This window comes from Aptenodytes patagonicus, chromosome 3 (genome assembly GCF_965638725.1).
Source record: "Aptenodytes patagonicus chromosome 3, bAptPat1.pri.cur, whole genome shotgun sequence".
NCBI classification, from domain to species: Eukaryota; Metazoa; Chordata; class Aves; order Sphenisciformes; family Spheniscidae; genus Aptenodytes; species Aptenodytes patagonicus.
Window position 1 is genome coordinate 36,552,212 of NC_134951.1, and position 21,704 is coordinate 36,573,915.

General features: G+C 41.7%; 1 protein-coding gene across 1 annotated transcript in view; it reads left to right on the forward strand.

Moving 5' to 3' along the window:
- Positions 1–21,704, forward strand: part of KCNQ5 (potassium voltage-gated channel subfamily Q member 5) — a 319,422-nt gene that overhangs the window by 290,124 nt on the left and 7,594 nt on the right. Inside the window, exon 11 of the mRNA XM_076333073.1 lies at positions 11,371–11,479. Coding sequence (XP_076189188.1) covers positions 11,371–11,479 — 109 coding nt within the window. The remainder of the gene's footprint in view (positions 1–11,370; positions 11,480–21,704) is intronic.

The window sequence follows — 21,704 nt, forward strand, 5'->3', positions numbered from 1 at the left end:
TGCTTCCTTTTTAAAAGCACACATTATCACAGACATGTGGGTTGTAAAATACCTATTGAACTGAAATGCCCCATCCCTCAGCTGAGGACGTCCTACGCAACACATCTCTTCAGGAAAAGCCTGGGTAAATAAACATTTCCTGGAGGCCAAACAAGACAAACCAACAGCGTTTGCTAAGGTCATCATTCCAGGCTAGCCCTCCCCCGCAGAGACCTCTCAGTTGCACAAATCCCGAATTTGGCTGTGTTACAGTGAGCTACTGGGGTGTACCAGCCTCCAGGCTGCTATCCAGGTTGCTCGCCGTTCCTCGCTCTGTTCTGGGGCACGAGCCCTGGCTTACGTCCCACGGCAGCTGCGGCACAGGGGCTGTGTGATGCTGGCCTGAGTCTCACACTGACGTGGAGCTGGGACAAGGCCACTTGCTCCACAATGGGAAGTGAGAAATGCTCTAGGTACCATAGTGGGGTTGAAGCTACTCTGTCTAAATTTAGGTTTCCTACGTAATCACTTATATAGCAAGAGTATCTCCCCAAAACCACACCAGAAGTGATTTCATAGGTTAAACCCCCGTAACTCACACTGCGCCTGGAAGTGACCTAAGAAGAGAGTAATTTGTTGAGCACGCTCCCGGGGTATCAGCGGCTCACTTCTGCTCCAGCCCCGCAGCCTGCACCTCACTCAAGCATCCGTTTAGTGTTTCATCAGCCCATTTGTCACAGAAACATTTCCTCAGTGTGTCCTCTATTTTGTCCTGTACACATTGCCGTTAATAGCAATGATCTGCATAGGAAGATCGTGTTCCCTCTTATTGTCTCCCTTTCATGGAAAAGGTGGCATAAACGGCACCTTGGGTATTCCTGTGGGTAAAAGATAATAACAACAACAGAGCGTTCATTGCTGTGTGTAAACCCTTAAAGATCTTCCCGCTCCTCAGGGCAAGCACAGCCTGTTTCCTTGTCAGTGGTTTCCAGCTACTAGTCCACCCTTATGAACTGGGGCCAACAGATATGACCAATTTCTCATCTGTGGCAGGAGGAACAGCTTCCATTGTGTCCAGCTTTTAGGCAAATGCCAAGTTTCCACTCTGGGACCCAGTCCAGCTAGTTCTAGGACTGGTATCATCAGAGAGGTGTCCAGTGTGCTCACTGCTGAAAGGCAGCTCCCTGCTACCTTCTCCAGTCCATTGCAGGAAAAGTTGGGCGCTACCAACCTTAATTTCTTTTTTTTTTTTTTTTGTGTTACCAATTTCATAGTTTGATCTGCTTTCTGTATTTGACAGCTCAGTGAAAAGAATCTGGAGATGATGTATTTAGTTTAGAATATCTTGCATTTTTCACGGGATGAAAATACAGTATTTGCAGCATTTTATTAATATCTCTCAGTTGTCAGGTCCTCCATTTTCCTCCTTGAGGCATTCTCCAGCCAAAGGATTAATTATTTTGGTGTGCTGATACTCCAAACAAACTAGAAGCCACCCCTTGCTAGATGAAAGTCTGGGCGCAAAACAATACCCTTGAAAACGTGGTCCTTCTGGTGATTCTTACATCTCCATAGCATGTTTGGGGGGAGAAGAAATGACATTTGCAATAGACCTTTTGGACAGAGACAACATAGTACTGGGTACCCAGTCCAGTGTCAGAATTTTATATCAGTGATCTAATGAAACAATAATAACCTCTCACTATGAAATTCCCCTTCCAAAATAAGACACTCATATTCACTTGATTTTTCCTTCACCGTATGGGATTTGGGGTGGTAAATGTTCTTCTGTTAGTGCAGGCAGAGGAGGAACTACCTCATTGCGAAGGTCAGGTGCACTGAACTCTGTGTAAAAATAAAGCAAAGAAGTAAATATATAAGCAGGGGGTTCAGAAAGGAAGAGAAATTGTTAGCGTATGAGGATGATCTAAGGCAGATAGTCAACTAGCGACTTTGCAGGGCTGACTGAGTTCTGATAAAGGACATGGTTGGAATCTGGGCCAAAATGATCAGGAAGAGACTGCTGGAAAAACTAAACATTAGCAATTAGAAGCTGGCCTGTAAAGGGAGGTTTCTAATCCAAACAGGAGCTTATGGAGGCAGCTAAGAGGCTAACATGATTGAAAATGTAGTAGCCTTGCTCTCAAGCTACCCAGTAACAAAAGCTTACTAACGCTCCCCCGCTGCATACTAAAACCACAGAAGGAGGGTTTCTTGGCAGTAAGCAAAACACTTAAGCTGGCCACAGGTATCTCCCAAAAGGATTTTGGCATAGCAGCCTTAGAACAGTATGACCAAAACTGTTGCACAAATGGCTTTATTTATGGGTAGCAACAGTCCTCTGAAACTGCCTATAAACCATTTATTGCTATTGCCAAAGTGGGCCTGGCAACGGCAGCAATTGTTTCAGCTACATATGTGCATTTGTAAATGGAATCCAAACCTGAGAGAGCTTTGATGGCTGGAGAGAGCTTTGGTGACGTGGCTGCAGACACTCTCTAGAGCATTTAACAACAGCGCAGGGGAGCGAAGTTGAAAACCAAGATATATAATCTGATTTAAAATACATGTCCAGTCTCTGGTGAAATGTGGCTCACAACTGCCAGAACTCTTGTTGAAGAAGAGACCCTGCACAAATTAATGAAGGTGCCAGGATGCTGTATTTCCAATCCCTGTTATCAGTTTAAAAGGGAATTATCAGGACCAAGCAGATCAAAGAGAAGTCTTCACCACTCAAGAATGGTAACTAGTGAAGTTTTACAAAGCACACACTTAAAAGGTTACCAGAATAGTATAGGGTCATGCAAGAGCCTCCCCCGAAGGGATGCCATATCACACGGGTGTAGGTCCTGCCTGACCTCGGAGCCACACGCAGCCACCGCCATACCCGTACACCAAGCAAGCCAGGAGCCATCTCTGGCCCCAAGGCCTCCTCATGCAGTACGGCTTGTGTCCCTGCACCAAAAACAGGGAAACCACAGCCAAACTGCCCATAGGGAACGGCCCCCAGCACATGAGAATACCCACTGGCAGCGGCCAAACCCATGCCAGAGTCTGTGCAAGCGATTAAATAGTATGGGTGATCTCACGCCATTGCTTAAGGCGCTGTGCCCATGCCTCATTGTATTTAGCGTAGGTCCAGCCACGGAGACTCACCTCACCTCAAAATCTCTCCTTTCCTCTTTTCTGAGGAAGAGAACTTTTTCTGCTTAAATCGTGCTCCAGCCTTGCACAGCCACAGCTGAAGTAATGAATGGATATTATGTTGTGCATGCAGTTTTCAGTGAGGGACAAAAATGCCCTATTATACTTGTTTTCTACCATCCCATGCTCCTAAGCCTCTGCATAAGTTATTGTGCCTTTACTGTAACCTAGAGACATTCTGTGGCTTTTTGAATAAAACATCGAAAGTGTTCAGCACTGGAGATATTACAAACATATTTCATTTGATTAATTAAAAAGAACTCTCTAAGGAAATACTTGATTTCTTGCACCATCCCTGAACATTATACGCTCACACGACCTCTAGCCTTTCATTCCCTACAGAGTATTTGCACAAAATCCTCAGGGTAGAGTATATTATAATAACCATGGAAAGAATGCAATTGTGCATTTCAGCCCCCATGTCCTCAGTTACTACCATGTAATTTATGTATTGCAAAAATGACAGGTTTTCCTTTCAGTAGCACAAACATCTTGACCTTGTATAAGGTTCACTTGATGTGGCAAAGGTCCTTAGTTTGGTTGCTTTTACATCTCGGTTAGCTTAAATATGCTGATTCAAAATGAAGCTGCATGATGTCAAAAGAAAGCTGCTCAATTTGTACAACCCCCATATGATGGGACTAAATGACATTTTATTAGCAATATATCAATTTGTGCTAGATAGGAGATTTATTTTCTTGTGATTGTTTAACTTGATGATAGAGCTCTCGTTTATTACTGTTGTCACTGTAATTAATTAGGAAGATCTTATAAAAATAATCTGGCATTCTGATCTAAGCTCCGAGTCATTTTTTCATTTTGTGTAAATAAGTACAGGCTATTGGTTTTGAGGCATTATTTTATTTATTCCAACCAAGGTCTTGGCCATATAAGTCCATAATTTAGTCTCTCTCTTTATGATACATCTTGAGGAACCTGCTGTGCACCGTTGCTCGCTGGACTGAGCACTTACTTGGTGATCACAGGTGAATGATTAGCAAGCTCAGCTCCGTGAGGGACAGCAGCAGACCACCACAGAGAAGTATGATTTGCATGGATTTCAGATAACCTCATCTGCAGGGAAGAGTAAACAAATGAGTTAAGTCATTTTGAGAGGACGCTGATAAAACTTCCCAACCACCATGTAACCCACTTACACCAAATCTGAAATATTTGAGGAATGTTTTCATTTTTATAAAACGTTGTTGGGGAAATCCTTTGTGGCTTTTTAAAACACAGGACTCAGCTGTGGCTACCTGAATCTAAAGCTGCAGCCCTCCTCTCTCCCTTTGCCCACAGCTACCACCTCCTTCAAACAACAGGACCTGGAAATCTCCCAGGGTGTAGGACCTCTGTAGGCCTTATGGAATATCAGACATCGTATCAACTGATGTGCGCTACAAGGTCTTGTAGAGAGACAGCCAATTAGGCATGACCTTTAGCTCATTAGTCCACAGTTCTAGATCTTATCAAATATCTCTGCAATTTCTTTTACAGTTTTATCTTTTTGTAAGAGGTGTATATAAAATAACAGAGAGATGTGTATCTAAAAATACACTGAAATCATATGTTTAGAGTCACCTACCACTTACTCCTCTCATATGGCCATCTAAACTTGCTGGCTAATGTGCCACTATTTATAATAAGGTCAGCCATTTTAACTGCACAATTATTGTGCATATAATGAATTGTTTTTAGAAAGTCTCCTGGTTCTCCATATCATCACTCAAAATGAAAAGGACTCATTTTAATTAAGTAGTGGGAGCTGTTCCGTGAAATATTGCCAGTGCAGAAAAATGTTGAGAAGTTAAATAATAACAAAAGATAATTGAGAGTTGTTAGCAGGGAATGCTAGAATTTTAGATATTTGGAACTTGCCTGCATTGTATGATAACTGATATAAATTAGGTTTCTGACCTTAAAAAATTGTATTTACAAAGAAAGACTAGATAATTATACTCAGATTATGTAAAAAACTTTCCACCAGTCCTATCTTCCATTTTGGCCAAATCTGAGCTTTTTTAGAAATGCTTTCAGATATAAAATATTGTTAGGGATATTCTTTATTATACTCTGCTTCATACTGCACTGCAGCTACCGAATTCCAGTTCTGATGTCCTCTTCTCTTCCCCATCTGGAAAGCTTTGCCTCTTTCAGGAGAAAGGCAAAGGAGAAAGGCAGGGGCTATGGATACAGCACTACTGCACTTGGCATGGGTACTGCCTGCACGGTAGAGGCTCAGGTCGTGCAGAAGGGAAAGGGACCTCCTACAAGCTCGTGCAGAAGTGCTCCTCCTTCCAGGAGGCACCAGTTTCCTTCCTTTCCTGAGAAATTGTTTTCCAGCATGGAAATGGCAACCATTTCATAAAAGCTCCCTGTAAACAATGTTTTCAAATGTTGTCATCCTTATTCCCTCTTTCTTAATTTTGCCGCTTGAATACTGTTGTGTACTACCAGGGATCTTTGTGTCATTCTCTAGACAAATATTAAGCATCTAACGTGAAGAGCACATCATGGAAGCTTACTTGTCCTGCCTCCTTCCTTCTTTCATGATTAGAAGAAAGCCTTTTCGTTTTTTTTTTTCCCAGGGATCAAGGAAATAATAAATACACAATTCACTCCCTTGGGCCTCCTTTTTCTGGCCTCTGCTCTGGAAAGTGTGTAAACATGGGCTGCTGCCTTTCCCTCTTTGGGGGAGCTTTGGGCGTTCTTATCATTAAGCATGCGATTAAGTTCCATCCCAATTAGTGTTGCTTTTTTTCAGTTGATTTTTCCTATGGAGCTTTGCAAGCAATCACGGTAAAACGGTTTATGTGAACTCTTTACTGAAAGAGAGTCAGCTTGTTGATGGTTTAAAGCAAAGGAAAATTTGAAAGAAAATCACTTCTACGGCTAGTGAAGGGAATTTGTAGTCATGGTTCAACAAACAGGAAAATAATGAGAGCTTGTGAAGAGGTGAGAAGTTTCATGAAACAAATTTAAACAAAGGCATTAGGCTGAGCCATTATATTTTGATAAAGGGAAATTGCATGAGTTGAATGAACATAAACCATGAAGATGTTGGTACTTAGAATGATTTTTGAGGGAAAAATGTAACTGAGATTTTGTGTAACATTCTGTGCATTATGACGTTTGTGGAAATACTATAAAATACATACAGGATATCTCATTTTTTTAGAGAATATAGGCTAAATCTCTAACTTCCCACAGCAAATGCTCAGAGTGAAGAAAGGTACTTCAAAGGCAGTGTAAAGCTGAGTTTCACCTACATTGTGGGCATCCTACGCATTTCCTACAGCAGCATAACAGGGGCTCTACATTGCTTTCAAAAGGGGCTGAAAGAACAGAATAATGAGAGCATTAAGCTGCCAGCATTGCTTCTTGAACAAGAGGGGTCACCTGAGCTCAGTAGCCATTTAACAGTAAGGCAGTTAGGAGTCTAACGCTAAAGCAGCCGCCTGGGCACCCCTGCTGCAGCAGACCTATGCATCCACACCTCCCATAGGGTTGCACATCGTGTGATGGGACAATCTGTCCTCCAAAAGCTCTGAATTTATGTCTAACTTTACTTGCCCAGGAATTAGATGCACTGAATTCTCCACGCATTTTCTTTCTGACCGTTCACACAGAAAATGAGTTTGGAGATGAGTGTGCCACGTTGGGGTGCCCTGCACTGCTGCCCTGGGCAGCCAGAGCAGCTCTGCGCTCGGATGAGGCTGCCGAGCAGGATGGAGAACAGGCTGTGGAGCTGCATTATGAATTGCTTGGACTTCAATTCCCAAGTTGAACTCTGGATTTTGAATGATAGTTATAAAGTATGGCTTGATGTAACTCAGCACCTGTGAAAATTAGGCCACCATCCATTTTTCACCTTGAGTCATGCATTACAACGAAAATCAATCAGACTTTTTTCCCAAATCAGTGTGCTTTTTACCAAGTTGACACAACACTGTGCTGTAACATGAATAATTGAGAGTCATATGCAGACTATCAACTTCAGGCACCTATTTAGGTTTTGCCGTGTCTAAAAGGTGGGTACTCAGCCTCAGCAGAATGATTTAGATCACCCACATGAAGAGCCCTAACTACCTCCTACGCAGTCAGAGTAAGATCTAAGTGCTTCTGAAGGCTTCCAAAAAACAAGTCAAAGGGTCTATGTTGGGATCACCATACTGCTGACTACGCTAGGAGCGCTTCCATAGGACTATTTGTGGTGTCGGCACATGCACTTATTAATGCTGGATTGTTGTTGCTAGCATATGGCAGTTCCCAGAAAACATTAAAGAGTACAAAATCTTTTCAATTCTGTTCAACAGGCACATAATTACTTGAATGTTACTGACATTGAAAGCATGGAGCTATGAGGGTGATCAGAGTAGTGTCACAGTTTTCCCAGCACCAAAGCATGTTATTAAACAACAGAAAACACTTCTAAGAAAGGACACATGATATTTACAGAAATAATAAATCAAGCCCTGTGCGTAACTTTTGCACAGCGCCATATGAAATGCAGCTACAAACTCATAAATTTTTTGTTGGTGACATATAATGTTTCAGAACAGTGTAATTTTTAGCCCACTCATTTAGGGTGATCATAAATGACTGGAGTTTGCATGAAGAATGCATAAATACTGTGTCAAACAGGGAAATATCAAGACAATTTTAATGACTTGTGCATGTCTCTCTTCCATTTCTTGGTAATTGCTGATTTGCTGTGTGATTAAATCAAAGACTGCTCTTCAGGAAGAAAGAGGAAGAAATTAAAAAGTGGCAAACAGAACACTTTATCCCAAAGTAAATAATGTCAAAGATTGTAAGATAATGGCGGATGCCTCATCAGTTGTGAAATAAACACTTTCCAGATTGACATTTAGGGTCAAAACACATCCTGAATTGTAAAGATGCTGGTATTAGAAAAGGGGAAGTGTTTCTGGATTGTCAGACTGGCTGACACCTCTTCTTAGGGAGACTTGCAGGGGTATGTCTAAACCTGTATTAAGAGGCACTTTGGCCATCGTCGAGACCGGATTCGTGAGCTGCCCAAGCAACAGACTTGAAAGGCCTGTTTAGCTGGTGGTAGAGGCGCCTGGAGAGAAAGAAGGACCAGTGCTAACCCTGGGAAGGCCTGGCAGAGTGGCCAGGTTCATGCAGAGCAGCTGTTGCCTAAGGTTGCCTGTGGAGCCCGCTTGGACCATGCACAGCCACCCCGACAGACAGCAGGAGATGCAGCCGAGGGGTATGGGGAAGGATGAAGAAGCAGATGCCGGCAGGGCTAGGCATGAGCTGGCACCGGAGGGTCTGCCTGCCCCGTTAATGATGGGGAGGGCTCTCTCTGGGAACAGGCAGCAGCATGGAGCAGGGCTCATCGGAGGCCGTGGCTTAGCCCCGTCTGGGAACTGGCAGGGATTTTAACAGCTGGAGCTGCCGAAGCAGCCAAACTGACCCTAACGCAGCCCCGACCTCGCGGATGAACTCGAGAGGGACAGAAGCGATACAAGTACATCTCACCTCATAACTATGTCGTACACAACATGAGCTTCCACTGGAAAAATTCATCAGAATGTGAACTTTGATTTCAGTGGGGTTTTAAGCTGGAATTTTTTTTTTCCAAATTGTTACTCTGCATTTCCCAAACTTTTTCCCAAGTCTGCTCAGTATTATAAAGAAACATGAATGTTTCCCATATGAATCAAACAAGGTTTATAGCTTTTCACAGGTTTTATTGACATGTGGTACCGAGTGCCTGCCATAATGAAGAAAATTCATGTCAGTGGGAATATTAGAAAGAAAAAGAAGAAGGTGATTTATTAGGAGCGGTATCTCTTCTTAAAGCTGGCTTAAATTTATAAGAATTTTCCAGCGTCTGTCTAAAGATTTTGCTTATTTTTGTATCCACATGTGAGCAACATGGAATACTATAATTGCACCATGCTGTTCTCGAAATGGTTCTGCAAAGATATACTGCATTAAGGAAGCCCTTTTATTAATAATACTGTACTTGGCAAAGCATCCAGGAACCGTATCAGTGAGAGAACCATTTAGAAACATGTTTGTTTTAAACTTTCAAGTTGGAGTCTCCTGTTTCACTGGGGTTATATGGTTGTAGCTGTTGTGACCTTAGCAGAATTATTCCTAATTTACACTGGCATAACAGAGTAGATTCAAACCTTAGAGAGCCACTGGCAATACCAGTAGCATAAAAAGCTCTGGCTTTAGTATGGTACTTCGAAATGAGCTGGGAGATTTCAGCACTGGGAGAAGTAACTGGAGAGGCTGATCAGACATGACACCTGGAAAGTTAGTGTCGTGGAATACTTAGCACCTTCGGAGATAGAGTTTTAGGTAGTTTATATACCTATCAAACTAATTACATAGTTTATTTTAGCTAATTACATTTTGGGGCAGGGATCCAAATCTTAGTTATGCAGGATAGGTGGAGAGACATATATATTTTATCTATAAGACAAGCCGTCAGTAGCAAAGCTTGTGGAAGGGGAGATTTCAAAGTTTTGTATGAAAATTTCACTTTTACAGTGTTAAACAGAAAATTTTTCAAGGTTGCGTTTAATTGTTTCATGTGTACTTGAAGACATTATTAACTTGGCTATAAACCACCTTCCTTTCTATATTAAGTTGAGCTGTCAAATGTAAAACCTCCTGCTCTTCAAAGCTACAGTAGATGCTCCTCATGGATGTACCAGTTCAGCAACAGTCAAAAAAGAAAAGATATTCTTGAGTGTAATGAACTAGCCAGAGTCATCAAAATAAATTATTATGGCCAAATATTAAATCTGTGAAGACAACAATGCAGCCATACCTGAAGATGCAGCCTAGTACAATGCTGTTTATTCTGAGATAGCATTCCTATTAGATTTAAAAGGTACCATGAAATTTCCAGGCATTTTTGACTGACAAAGAATATTTTTCATCTTTAATTTACAGTCTTTGTGAAAAAGGAAGTTGCAAAAAATGTCCTGCAATCATTTGTGTCTGATTGTGCTTCAAATTTGCTTATAATAGAAGCCCCTGAAATGGTTTACTTGCAGTGTTTCTGGATGACTAAGCCTATGTTTTAAATAACAGCATGAATGTAGGTGGGGACATAGGACTGGGAAGAAATCTCCTCCATTACTGAGGGTTACTGAATCCCATCCTTCTTCCTCTGTTTCACATATCACTATTTCACTTCACACCATCTTCTTTATGAAGCAGAGACACATGTTGAAATACACTGACCTTGAGTGAAATTCTTCACCTGGGCACTTGGACTTTATGCAGGTGAAGAGAAATGGTTTGGGAGGAAAAAACATCTACTCTCAAGACAGGTTTCCTGTATTTCATGTGCCTTCAAGACATATATGACATAGGGGCATTCACTGACCCTGCCCTCCTTCCTCCGTTCCCACTCCAGCGCATTTTAAGTTTGTAAAACTTCTTGGTCGTGCATCAGTCCCTGGTTTCTTGTGTATTGAGGTACACTGGGCACTTCTGAGATTACTAGTTAGTTCTCAAATGGTAACTGCAGAGGTGGTGTTAGGAAAGGGTAAAGGATCCATTTTTTCCAGGCAAATAAATACAGTAACTTGGCTTAAGCTCCTGTTGCAAAGGCTGCAATATCTGTACGGCTCTGAGGTTTAAGGTGGCAATTGATCCATGATGGATGTCATTCTCTATTCATTTCTGGCAAAAAGGTACTTCATTTATTTTCACCTGTAATACAGTGTTGGATCATTCCACAGCCTCCTTAGTAAATGAAATGGATCTTCTCCTTTGTCTTCAATGTAAGGTTGATCCATAGTGGTAAAAAAATAACAATTTAGTATAACTTCAGCATCTTTTGATTCTGCCATTACATCTGTTAGCTCACCACCCTTAAGACAGAGAATGTGATGAAAAACAATGAGACACCAGGAATAGACATACTGGTACTAAACTATTAATTTGTTAGAAAAATAACAGGGCTTTCTTCCTTTCTAACTTCTACTGTTTACACTGGGGACTACCCAGGCCTTTTATGACACAAGCGCAGACACAGACAAGTGCATCACATAGTTTATAAACTGATGAAGCTCTGTCTTATTTGATTTGTAGTCCTTATTTTTCCAAAACCACTGTGCAGGTGGTTAGAAAACACTAAGGAAGAGATTTTTAAATACTGCTTGTTTAGTCTGCTCTTGTATTTTGCAGCTGACACCAGTCTTGGAACAGATGATGCTTATGATGATAAAGGGTGCCAGTGTGATGTGTCAGTAGAAGATCTCACCCCTCCTCTTAAAACTGTCATCAGAGCAATCAGGTGAGTAAAAAATACTGAAGTAATAAATATTTGAGATTTCTTTAATTAAGATACTAATTAACTGCATGTCAATTAATAAAATGGTAGTTAGACTTATTACATGGCTATATTTGTTACATAACTAATGCTAATATAGTTTATTTAGGCTTCCTTTTCATCAGTATTTCATTTATAAGTCGAAATATTTTATCTGTTCTATTATCAGCTAAAAATGTTACATGATTTGATTCAGAAAAGAAAGAGAGTAATGAATGCTGGTTTCCACTATATTTCCTGTAATCCAAATTACTGTAATCCAGTTTGATGTAGTTTTACTGAATGTATATCACCTTGCCTGGAAAAGTTATTTATTTCCTTTAAAAGTTTAGGGTTTTATTGCATTTCTGTATTCCTGAAACTGTCATATGACTTTTATTTCAACTTTCTTCTGGTAACAGCAGAATAATTACATTCATTCGATTGTGCAAAACCTTGCCTGCCACTAGCCATTGAACTAAATATAACCCCAATAATTTAAAACTAATAGTCTCCTTCTTTTCCAAGAAAGTAGCAAACTGCATTGAAACTTATAAAATTACCTGTATTGAAAGCTTAAACTTAGCATTCACCCTCCTGAGACTGCCAAGGCTCTTCATCTTCCTGAATATTTTGAAGTGCAAATCCTGACAGGCCAAATCCCAACAGGCCAAATCCCCACCATCAAGAGTACATCGACAAGCAAGGAGAGCTCAGGCATTCCCTCTCTGCTGACAGCAAACCCGAGGTTATTGCTGGGGGTCACCCCACTGGCTCTGCATCACAGTCACATCAGTGCCCGGCACCCTTCTTCCAGGCAAGCAGGCAGGCAGGCAGGCAAGCAGGCAGCAGCCACAGGGGATTTCTGCAAAACCCTGTGAAAAGATGTTTTCCTGCAGGGAGACTCTTGCCTTAGTTCTCTCAGCACTATGGGAAGAAAGAACTCAAGCTCTTTATCAAATAATTTCATACAGTGATAACCTATGGGCTACTTGTATTTTCTTCCCCTTTTTCCACTGATTGCCAATGAAGACAGACAGCGAGTAAGGCTGTTTCTAATACTTTTCTACTAGCACAGACAGCTTGACAGATCATTTGCAGATGTCTGTTCCAACCATTTTTCCAACCTGCCTGGAAATGACCTCACAGGACGTGTCAGATACCAGGTCTGTGTCCACAGCCACTGCAACCGGCGACTCAAATGTCACCGCCGAGAACCATCTCTTGCCAGCAATGCTTCAGCAGGAGACAGAAATCATTCTACACAGTGAACACCCACCTACAAGGCAGACCTGTTCCTTCAAATGGAAAATGCTCAAATTAGGAACAATCAGCATAATTCATTGGCTCTGGTGCCAAAGACCCTTGTTGCGTTTTAAACAGACTGGTTGACTCTTGGCTCCTAGTGCACCTTGCCACTGTACTGGCAAGTGATACCAATGGTCATCTCATTCTTAATACTGTCCAAATTCCTTAAGATCAACTTGACATTTTAACACTAAATTCATGGAGCTTGTCTTCAAAGGCACTACTGGATTGTTCGATGCATCATCTGCTTCTTTTCGTGGTTCTCTTGGTGATTATCAGCTCAAATGGAAAGTAACCAAATGTGAAGGACCTAGTTGGCAAACTCTCTGCATGGTGCCATCCACAGAAATGCTCTATTAAGAAGAGCAAAGATGCAACAGTTTGTTTCAGACATGCACAATTTAACTGATAAGAGTCAACTTTTTAGATTACCTCTACCTTTTCCTCTGCACACGTGGCTTACCAAAACCCAACTCATTTCACCACTGAGGCTGAGAATAGCAATTCTGCATCTCCGCTTGCTATCAATTAGCCACGAATCTCTCTCATCTCTCCCTGCAAATGTTGGTGTTTCACTAGATTGCAAGCAGCACACACATCTTGCTTCAGAAACATATCCTTCTTTGAGATCTGTAAAGCAGTAATATGCAATGATCTTCAGACTTTTGTTAAATGCTATACCTTAATCTCTCAAAATCAAAAGACTGATAATTCAGTTCATCAGGTAGCTGATACTCCTCTTTCTGCTTATTCAGAGTATCTGTTACCTGACTACACTGGGATCTATGCAAACATCTGAAGGAGGATCTGAGACACTATATAGTAATTGTAGAATTTCAAGATGATAACATCTGCCTATATGGAAACTTTGTACCTCATTTTGAAGCTTGTTTTTAGCGACGGCTTTGAATTGCAAAGGCAACGGGAGAGGGTGGCGGCTGTTTTTCCTTTCTTGCTGGTATACAGGAGCAGATGAAGACAGAAGGTACTTGAATAGCTTCATGAGGCACTAGGCACTATTCACAAGATCCCAAATGTAAGCACATACAGTTCAATCCATTCTGGCTACACCACCTTGAAAAACTGCACTAAGGGAGAGTAATTATTTTTTCCTGCTTAGAGCTGGGTACAAATTGTTTTACAATGATACAAATGGTCCTTTTGTTTTGGGGGAAAAAAAGAAATTAATAAAATTAATTCATGCCTGTGGGTTTACAGAGGTAGGGCCTCTCAGTTTTGGAATCAGAAAGAACTGGGGTTTTTTTCTGTGAAAGAAGCCTAGAATATGCTGGTTACTCTCAGGTTGGACAGCCTTGAAATAGCAAAAGACAAAAACTGGTTTATTTATAATCTTTCATTTTGGTAATTTCAAAGTGTACTGCTTCAGACTTGAGCTTGCTTACTTACATTTTTCCCAGGACTACTTTATTCTTCAAAAACAACTTTTTGATTTTAAACAAACAATCCCCAAACTTTCATTTTGAAATGGTCAAAACAGGAGATGGAGAAAATAGTCCTTTCCTGAAAAAGTTCTTAAAATATTGGCCCATTCCAAAAATAGGACTCCCAACCATTCCTACTGAAGACCTACCAGGCAGACCTGTCCGGTAACATGTCAAGCTGTCAGCCTCCTCTCAAAGCCGCCCAAGCTGAGTCTTCCACAGCCCACCTCTTGTGCTGCCCCGTCCACCCCCCTTACTACAAACTCTCTGTCAGGAAAGATCAAATGAGGCAGTAGGGAAAGTAACGAAAGGCCGCTCGGCGCATTTGCACAACGTTGGGCGAGTAGGGAACAGACGGGTAGCGTGGTAAAACGTGGCATGCTCAACGGTGTGCCTTGGGCCAGGCCAGCATCAGTCCTGCTCCTCCGCAGCCTCCGGCTGGGATCAGAGCAGTGCACAAAGTAGTTCTTGCCAGCGGTACGCTGAGCCTTGGTGCCAGCAGGTTTTGTAGCACTACTCAACCGGCCCTAGTCTTGTCGTGAACAAAAAGCCATTAACATCCTTCAGAGTTCCTGGAGATTAACAAAAAACGTTGCATTTTCCAGCTCTCTCTGTTACTTCACAATGATGAATGTATGTAAAAGAGACTAAAAAGAAGATGAGGATACCTTGTTTCCGTATATTGAGATAGCTCTGATCATTTTTCATAGCAAAAGGCACTAAATTCTGTAATACTCTCCACAATGGAAATGATGGAATTATTTTACTATTTGTGGAATACAAAATTAGATTTGAGAAGCATAAATAAATATGCAATAGGAAATAACTGCAATGGCAGGAAGATGAACTTGCTGACCTAAGAGGTCTTTTCTCTCTTTAACTCTAGTGATTGCATAGATATATTTTCATTTGTTGTTAATAAGAAATAATAATAATAAATGTAGCTAAATGTAATGAAATTTGAGAATTCTTGAGCTGATAAGCTGTATAATTGAATAGTCATACATATTTAATAGCCAAAGAAGGAAAATATAATTTACCATTTATGTTCAGTCTTTGAAATGTTTCTGCTACACCTATAAAATGTATTTTTAGCAACCATTATGAATTTATTCAATAGCGGTGTTTCAGAATCCTCTCTTTCTTTTAAATCCCAACACATTGTATATTTTCTGCCCAGATGGTCTTCAGAGTTTAGGCAAGGCTCTTAGATGTGTCTTTGGCTAGGACAGCATTGTGCTTGGGAGAAAACAATGTCTCTGGCTCCTAGGAGATGGGTTAGTCCAGGTCAAGACCCGAGAGAGGAGGTAATGTTGACCCCATGTAGTGGAACTACCTCTCAGCCACCATTGTCTGTTGGCCTCTCTATATTGGACCCTGATCTCTTCTGTACATCGCAGTTTACCACGAATAGGGTTATTTGGCAAGCTAAGGGTAGACAGACAGAGGAACCAGCGCAACTAGATCTGTGTGCACCTGCTTTCCTGATGTAGTTAAGTGAGCAAACAACCTGTGGGCACCTCATCTAGCTGTGGGCAAAACAACCTACCTGTCTTTTAATCTTTAAGGCAGGAACCATGTGTGAGTTCACCTGAATCCCAGTAGAATGAAGCTCCATTTCTTCCTGAGATAGTGACAGGACTGACAAGGTTTAAAAAAATAACATGAGTATAACAGGGCTGCACGGAGGATTAGAGATGTTCTGACTCACTGCCAGTCTCAGTAAAGTGCACTAATGACAAGCAGAATGTCTTTTAATGCTGGAAGGGAAAATAAAATGCAACAAATGCCAGGAAAGAAATGCAACCTCAACATTCAGAAAACACTGTAACTCTAGCTCAGTGCTGATCCTGCATTTGACAAGAGTTAAATGAAATGGATGCTGCTTTTGGCTGCTAGGTGTCAATAAGACAAAAGTTGGTATTTGACTTGTAACTTTCTACAAATTACCAGGCCATGTAAAGATTCGTGGGACCTGTAGTTTAGATGTTAACTATAGACAAAGCACTTTGATATATTGGTCTAATTCAACACAAGACTTTTTTTTTCTGCTCTCCTCTGGATGCATCATTGAAATAGACTACTTTGTATGGCTAATTCTCACCAGAAATTTGTCATGCTTGTGACTTGAGTACGTTTACAACCATGTATCATCTATCACATTAGATCTGAGTTTTAAAATGCCACCTCGCTACACTGCATACAGCAATTTAAAAATACAAATAATGTTTTAAAAAATCATGGGGACTACATGCTTTGTCCGTTTGGGTTAATTCTTACTTTCAATTACTGCTGTTTGGTCAGTACTAGCAGTTCAGTATTGCCAGTGGCGACTCAGCTTAGTTTATGATGAGTCTTGTTTGCCCCCTTCTGGTATAACTAGAAGAGACAGGCCGAGCTGTAGTTTGCTCTGTTCCTCCTGTTTGTGTTAAGGGCTGGTGCTTCAGATACTTGGGGTATGAATCACTTTGTGCTCGTTCTCCCTTTTTTGTACGGGTCGGTTATCCACCTGTGCCCGCATAACTTAACCCTTTGTTTTTATCACCCAGGAACACACCCGAATAGGCAACTTTTTATTCTAGAAGCATGAATGAAAGAAGCTCAAAGGCTTTTTTGTTCACAATTCAACTACTACTTTTGAATATGCTCTATATAGTTGTAAAAACCTCTCAGAATGGGTGTTCAAGCCTATCAAGTTCAATTATGTAGCTATTTCAAGATATAGAAAGTGAATTGAATTTTTAAAATTGACAGTAAATAACTATGGAGAATCAACTAAATTTAATAACTGCAAAGCAGTTGCTAGGCTTCATCACTGAAAGAATTCAGGTTTTCTGTTTCTTAATTAACTTTCAGGCTTTTAAAATGCCAATCTTTTATAACCCTTCATTTTTTTGCACAGTTTTTGCAAAATTTTATATATTCGAAGCAAAAAGAAGCAAGCAATATGGGTCTGTTCCAAACCCTCCTGAAGTTAATTAAGATGGCAACACATGAGCTAATAACTAAACCAGAAATAGTACAGTTACACCTCACTGATACAGCCGTGAGGTTTTCGGTCCTGTGTGTGACTTCTGAACATTATGAACAACCAAAAAACCTGTTATAAAGCTGCAAAGCAGTAATGAAGGCTCTTGTGCACACTGATTAAGAAGCTTCTACGGCTGTTAATAAAAATTAGTCTTCTGCCTCTTCTCTTGTAAAATCACCCAGTTGTGGTAAATTCAGTTGTCTTCAACTATGCTATTAATCCTCCGGCTCTACTTTCCTAATAGAATTTCATATTTTTACTTTATCAAGAGCGTGAAGTAAAAAATTGTGACCACCAAAACAGAGAGAATAATAACAAAAGAACAATACTTTCTTGTATGTCAGCTACATCATTTATTCTTTGTAACCTGAATAAAGAACTAGATTCCAGGAGATTGTCTGCGCTGCCAGACTATTACATACAGAACATCTTGGCACCATTTGACAGCTAAAAGAAAAAAAATTCTACATCCCAGCTTCAGAGGCCTTCAGATTACAAAAGACATTGAAAGCCACTAGTCTGTAGAACCGGCTGACAATGGAAAAGAGGAAAGCACATCATCTGACATATTTAAAACTGCATGGAGATCAGTCCTGGACTGTCAAGGTGATAGACTACTCCTAACAGGCCTTTTCCATTTTTAATTTCTACAATCAGAATTATTCTTGGTTAATATTCAAGGATCACCTCCTCCAAGCTCAGGAGCGATGCATCCCAGCAAAGAGGAAGTCAGGCAAAAACACCAGGAGGCCTGTAGGGGTGAACAAGGAGCTCCTGGACAAACTCACACACAAAAAGGAAGCCTACAGAGGGTGGAAGCAAGGACAGGTAGCCTGGGAGGAATACAGAGAAATTGTCCGAGCAGCCAGGGATCAGGTTAGAAAAGCTAAAGCCCTGACAGAATTAAATCTGGCCAGGGATGTCAAGGGCAGCAAGAAAAGATTCTATAGTGTCATGGTTTAACCTCAGTCGGCAACTGAGCACCATGCAGCCGCTTGCTCACTCCCGCCACCCCCGGTGGGATGGCGGAGAGAATTGGAAGAGCACAAGTGAGAAAAACTCGTGGGTTGAGATAAAAACAGTTTAATAATTGAAATAAAATGATAATAATACGATAATAATAATAATACACAAAGCAAGTGATGCACAGTACAATTGCTCACCACCTGCTGACCGATGCCCAGCCAGTCCCCGAGCAGTGGCCCCCCCGGCCAGCTTTCCCCAGTTTATGTACTGAGCATGACGTCACATGGTATGGAACGTTCCTTTGGCCAGTTTGGCTGTGCCCCCTCCCAGCTTCTTGTGCACCTCCAGCCTTCTCAGTCAGTAGAGCATGGGAAACTAAGAAGTCCTTGGCTAGCGTAAGCACTACTTAGCAACAACTAAAACACCGGTGTGTTATCAACTTTGTTCTCATCCTAAATCCAAAACACTGTACCAGCTACTAGGAAGGAAATTAACTCTATCCCTGCCAAAACCAGGACATATAGGTACATCGGGGACAAAAGGAAGACGAGGGAAAATGTGGGCCCTCTCCGGAAGGAAACGGGAGACCTGGTTACCCAGGATATGGAGAAGGCGGAGGTACTCAATGACGTTTTTGCCTCAGTCTTCACTGGCAAGTGCTCAAGCCTCACCGCCCAAGTCACAGAAGGCAAAGGCAGGGACTGGGAGAATGAAGAGCTGCCCACCGTAGGAGAAGATCAGGTTTGAGGCCATCTAAGGCACCTGAAGGTGCACAAGTCCGTGGGACCTGATGAGATCCATCTGCAGGTCCTGAGAGAACTGGCGGATGAAGTTCTAAGCCACTGTCCATCATATTTGAGAAGTCGTGTCAGTCCGGTGAAGTTCCCACTGACTGGAAAAGGGGAAACATAACCCCCATTTTTAAAAGGGGAAAAAAGGAAGACCCGGGGAACTACAGGCCAGTCAGCCTCACCTCTGTCCCTGGGAAGATCATGGAACAGATCCTCCTGGAAACTCTGCTAAGGCACGTGGAAAATAAGGAGGTGATTGGTGACAGCCAACATGGCTTCACTAAGGGCAAATTGTGCCTGACAAATTTGGTGGCCTTCTTGTGTCATGTGGCCTTGACACAGTGACAGTGTTGGTGGATACAGGAAGAGCAACTGACATCATCTACCTGGATTTGTGCAAAGCATTTGACACTGTCCCACACCACATCCTTGTCTCTAAATTGGAGAGACATGGATTTGATGGATGGACCACTCAGTGGATTAGGAATTGGCTGGATGGTCGCACTCAAAGAGTTGTGGTCAATGGCTCAATGTCCAAGTGGAGACCGGTGATGGGTGGTGTTCCTCAGGGGTCGGTATTGGGACCGGCGCTGTTTAACATCTTTGTCGGCGACATGGACAGTGGGATTGAGTGCACCCTCAGCAAGTTTGCTGACAACAGCAAGCTGTGTGGAGCAGTCGACACACTGGAAGGAAGGGATGCCATCCAGAGGGACCTTGACAGGCTTGAGAGGTGGGCCCGTGCAAACCTCATGATGTTCAACAAGGCCAAGTGCAAGGTCCTGCGCATGGGTCAGGGCAATCCCAAGCACAAATACAGGCTGGACAGATAATGGATTGAGAGCAGCCCTGAGGAGAAGGACTTGGGGGTGTTGGTTGATGAGAAGCTCAACATGAGCCAGCAATGTGCACTCGCAGCCCAGAAGGCCAACTGTATCCTGGGCTGTATCAAAAGAAGCGTGACCAGCAGGTCGAGGGAGGTGATTCTGCCCCTCTACTCTTCTCTGGTGAGACCCCACCTGGAGTACTGCGTTCAGCTCTGGGGCTCCCAACATAAGAAGGACATGGACCTGTTGGAGCGAGTCCAGAGGAGGGCCATGAGAATGATCAGAGGACTGGAGCACCTCTCCTATGAAGAAGGCTGAGAGAGCTGGGGTTGTTCAGCCTGGAGAAGAGAAGGCTCCGGGGAGACCTTATAGCAGCCTTCCAGTACCTGAAGGGGGCCTACAAGAAAGCTGGAGAGGGACTTTTTACAAGGGCATGTAGTGATAGGACAAGGGGTAATGGCTTTAAACTGAAGAAATTCTTCACTATGAGGGTGGTGAAACACTGGAACAGGTTGCCCAGAGAAGTTGTGGATGCCCCATCCCTGGAAGTGTTCAAGGCCAGGTTGGACGGGGCTTTGAGCAACCTGGTCTAGTGTAAGGTGTCCCTGCCCATGGCAGGAGGGTTGGAACTAGATGATCTCTAAGGTCCCTTCCAACCCAAACCATTCCATGACTCTATGACTCTATGATTCTTCAAGCTCTATACCAGTGACAAGCAATCTCATTTTTAACTGAAAGTTACCAGAATGGGAAATACCAACAACATAAGCACTGAGGGAAAAAGGCTGATATTATTTGGAAGAACATTTATGTATAATACAGAAAACAGTAGAGGATCACTATATATAATTAATCTGACTCTACATACCTATTATCATAATGTCTGTCCTAACTATAAAAAGTATGGTTTTCCTAAATTCCACTAAAACACCACTAATCTATTTTTATCACAGAGTGAGAGCCATGTTTTGGTTTTTATTATTGTTCATTGTCGTACAGCTGCTAAATGCATACGGAGGGAATATATTAGCATGAAATACTGGGATTTGGAATAGGATACCAATTTACTGTCTCTGCTTTTTTAATTGCAATAGATAGCAAATATCAGTAGTTTGGCCCTAACCGGGATTTATAAGCTCTGTAACACAGACCAGCATGGCCAACACACCCGATCCCTTGGCTTCTCTCCCAGCTCTCCCGTGGTTCTCTCTTCCGCAGTTCTCATGCAGACCAAGGAGAACTGCAGGTTTTACCAGCTGACGTGGAAAATCGGCTCACTGTCATTTACTTTCCAAATTTGTCATTTCTATTATTTAAAATCTGCAATTTAACATCAAGCTTTTCATTCTAAGAAGACCTACTCAGCGGACATCACATATTCACATAAGCGTCACAGAAACTTGTGCAAGTCTCACATAAAAAACATATGCCATTCATCAATTTTGCATATTTACTGTTATCTGATACTTACTATTCTGCAGTAAAATTCAAGGAAAAAAGTCACCAATGCTAATTAAACAATAATTCCCATAGATTTCAATATGGAACAAACATGAAAACTTCTCTTTAGCCTACAAAGTTTGATCTTAAGTCAGCAAAATAAATTAAAAACAAATACTTAAGCCTGAATGTTAATTAAAAATTAAAATTGATGAAAAATTAATTGGGTGCATAAATTTAAAGTTTTTACGAAATGGAAAGGAAAGAACTTAAAATGAGCACCAGAAAAAGAATACTATTATTTATGTTTCTGTAACCAATGTGTTAGAGGAATCTTCCCTCTAACAAGGACAGAAGTAGCTTAAGCACAAACGTAGCTTACAGGTTATCTCACTCAAGTCAGTG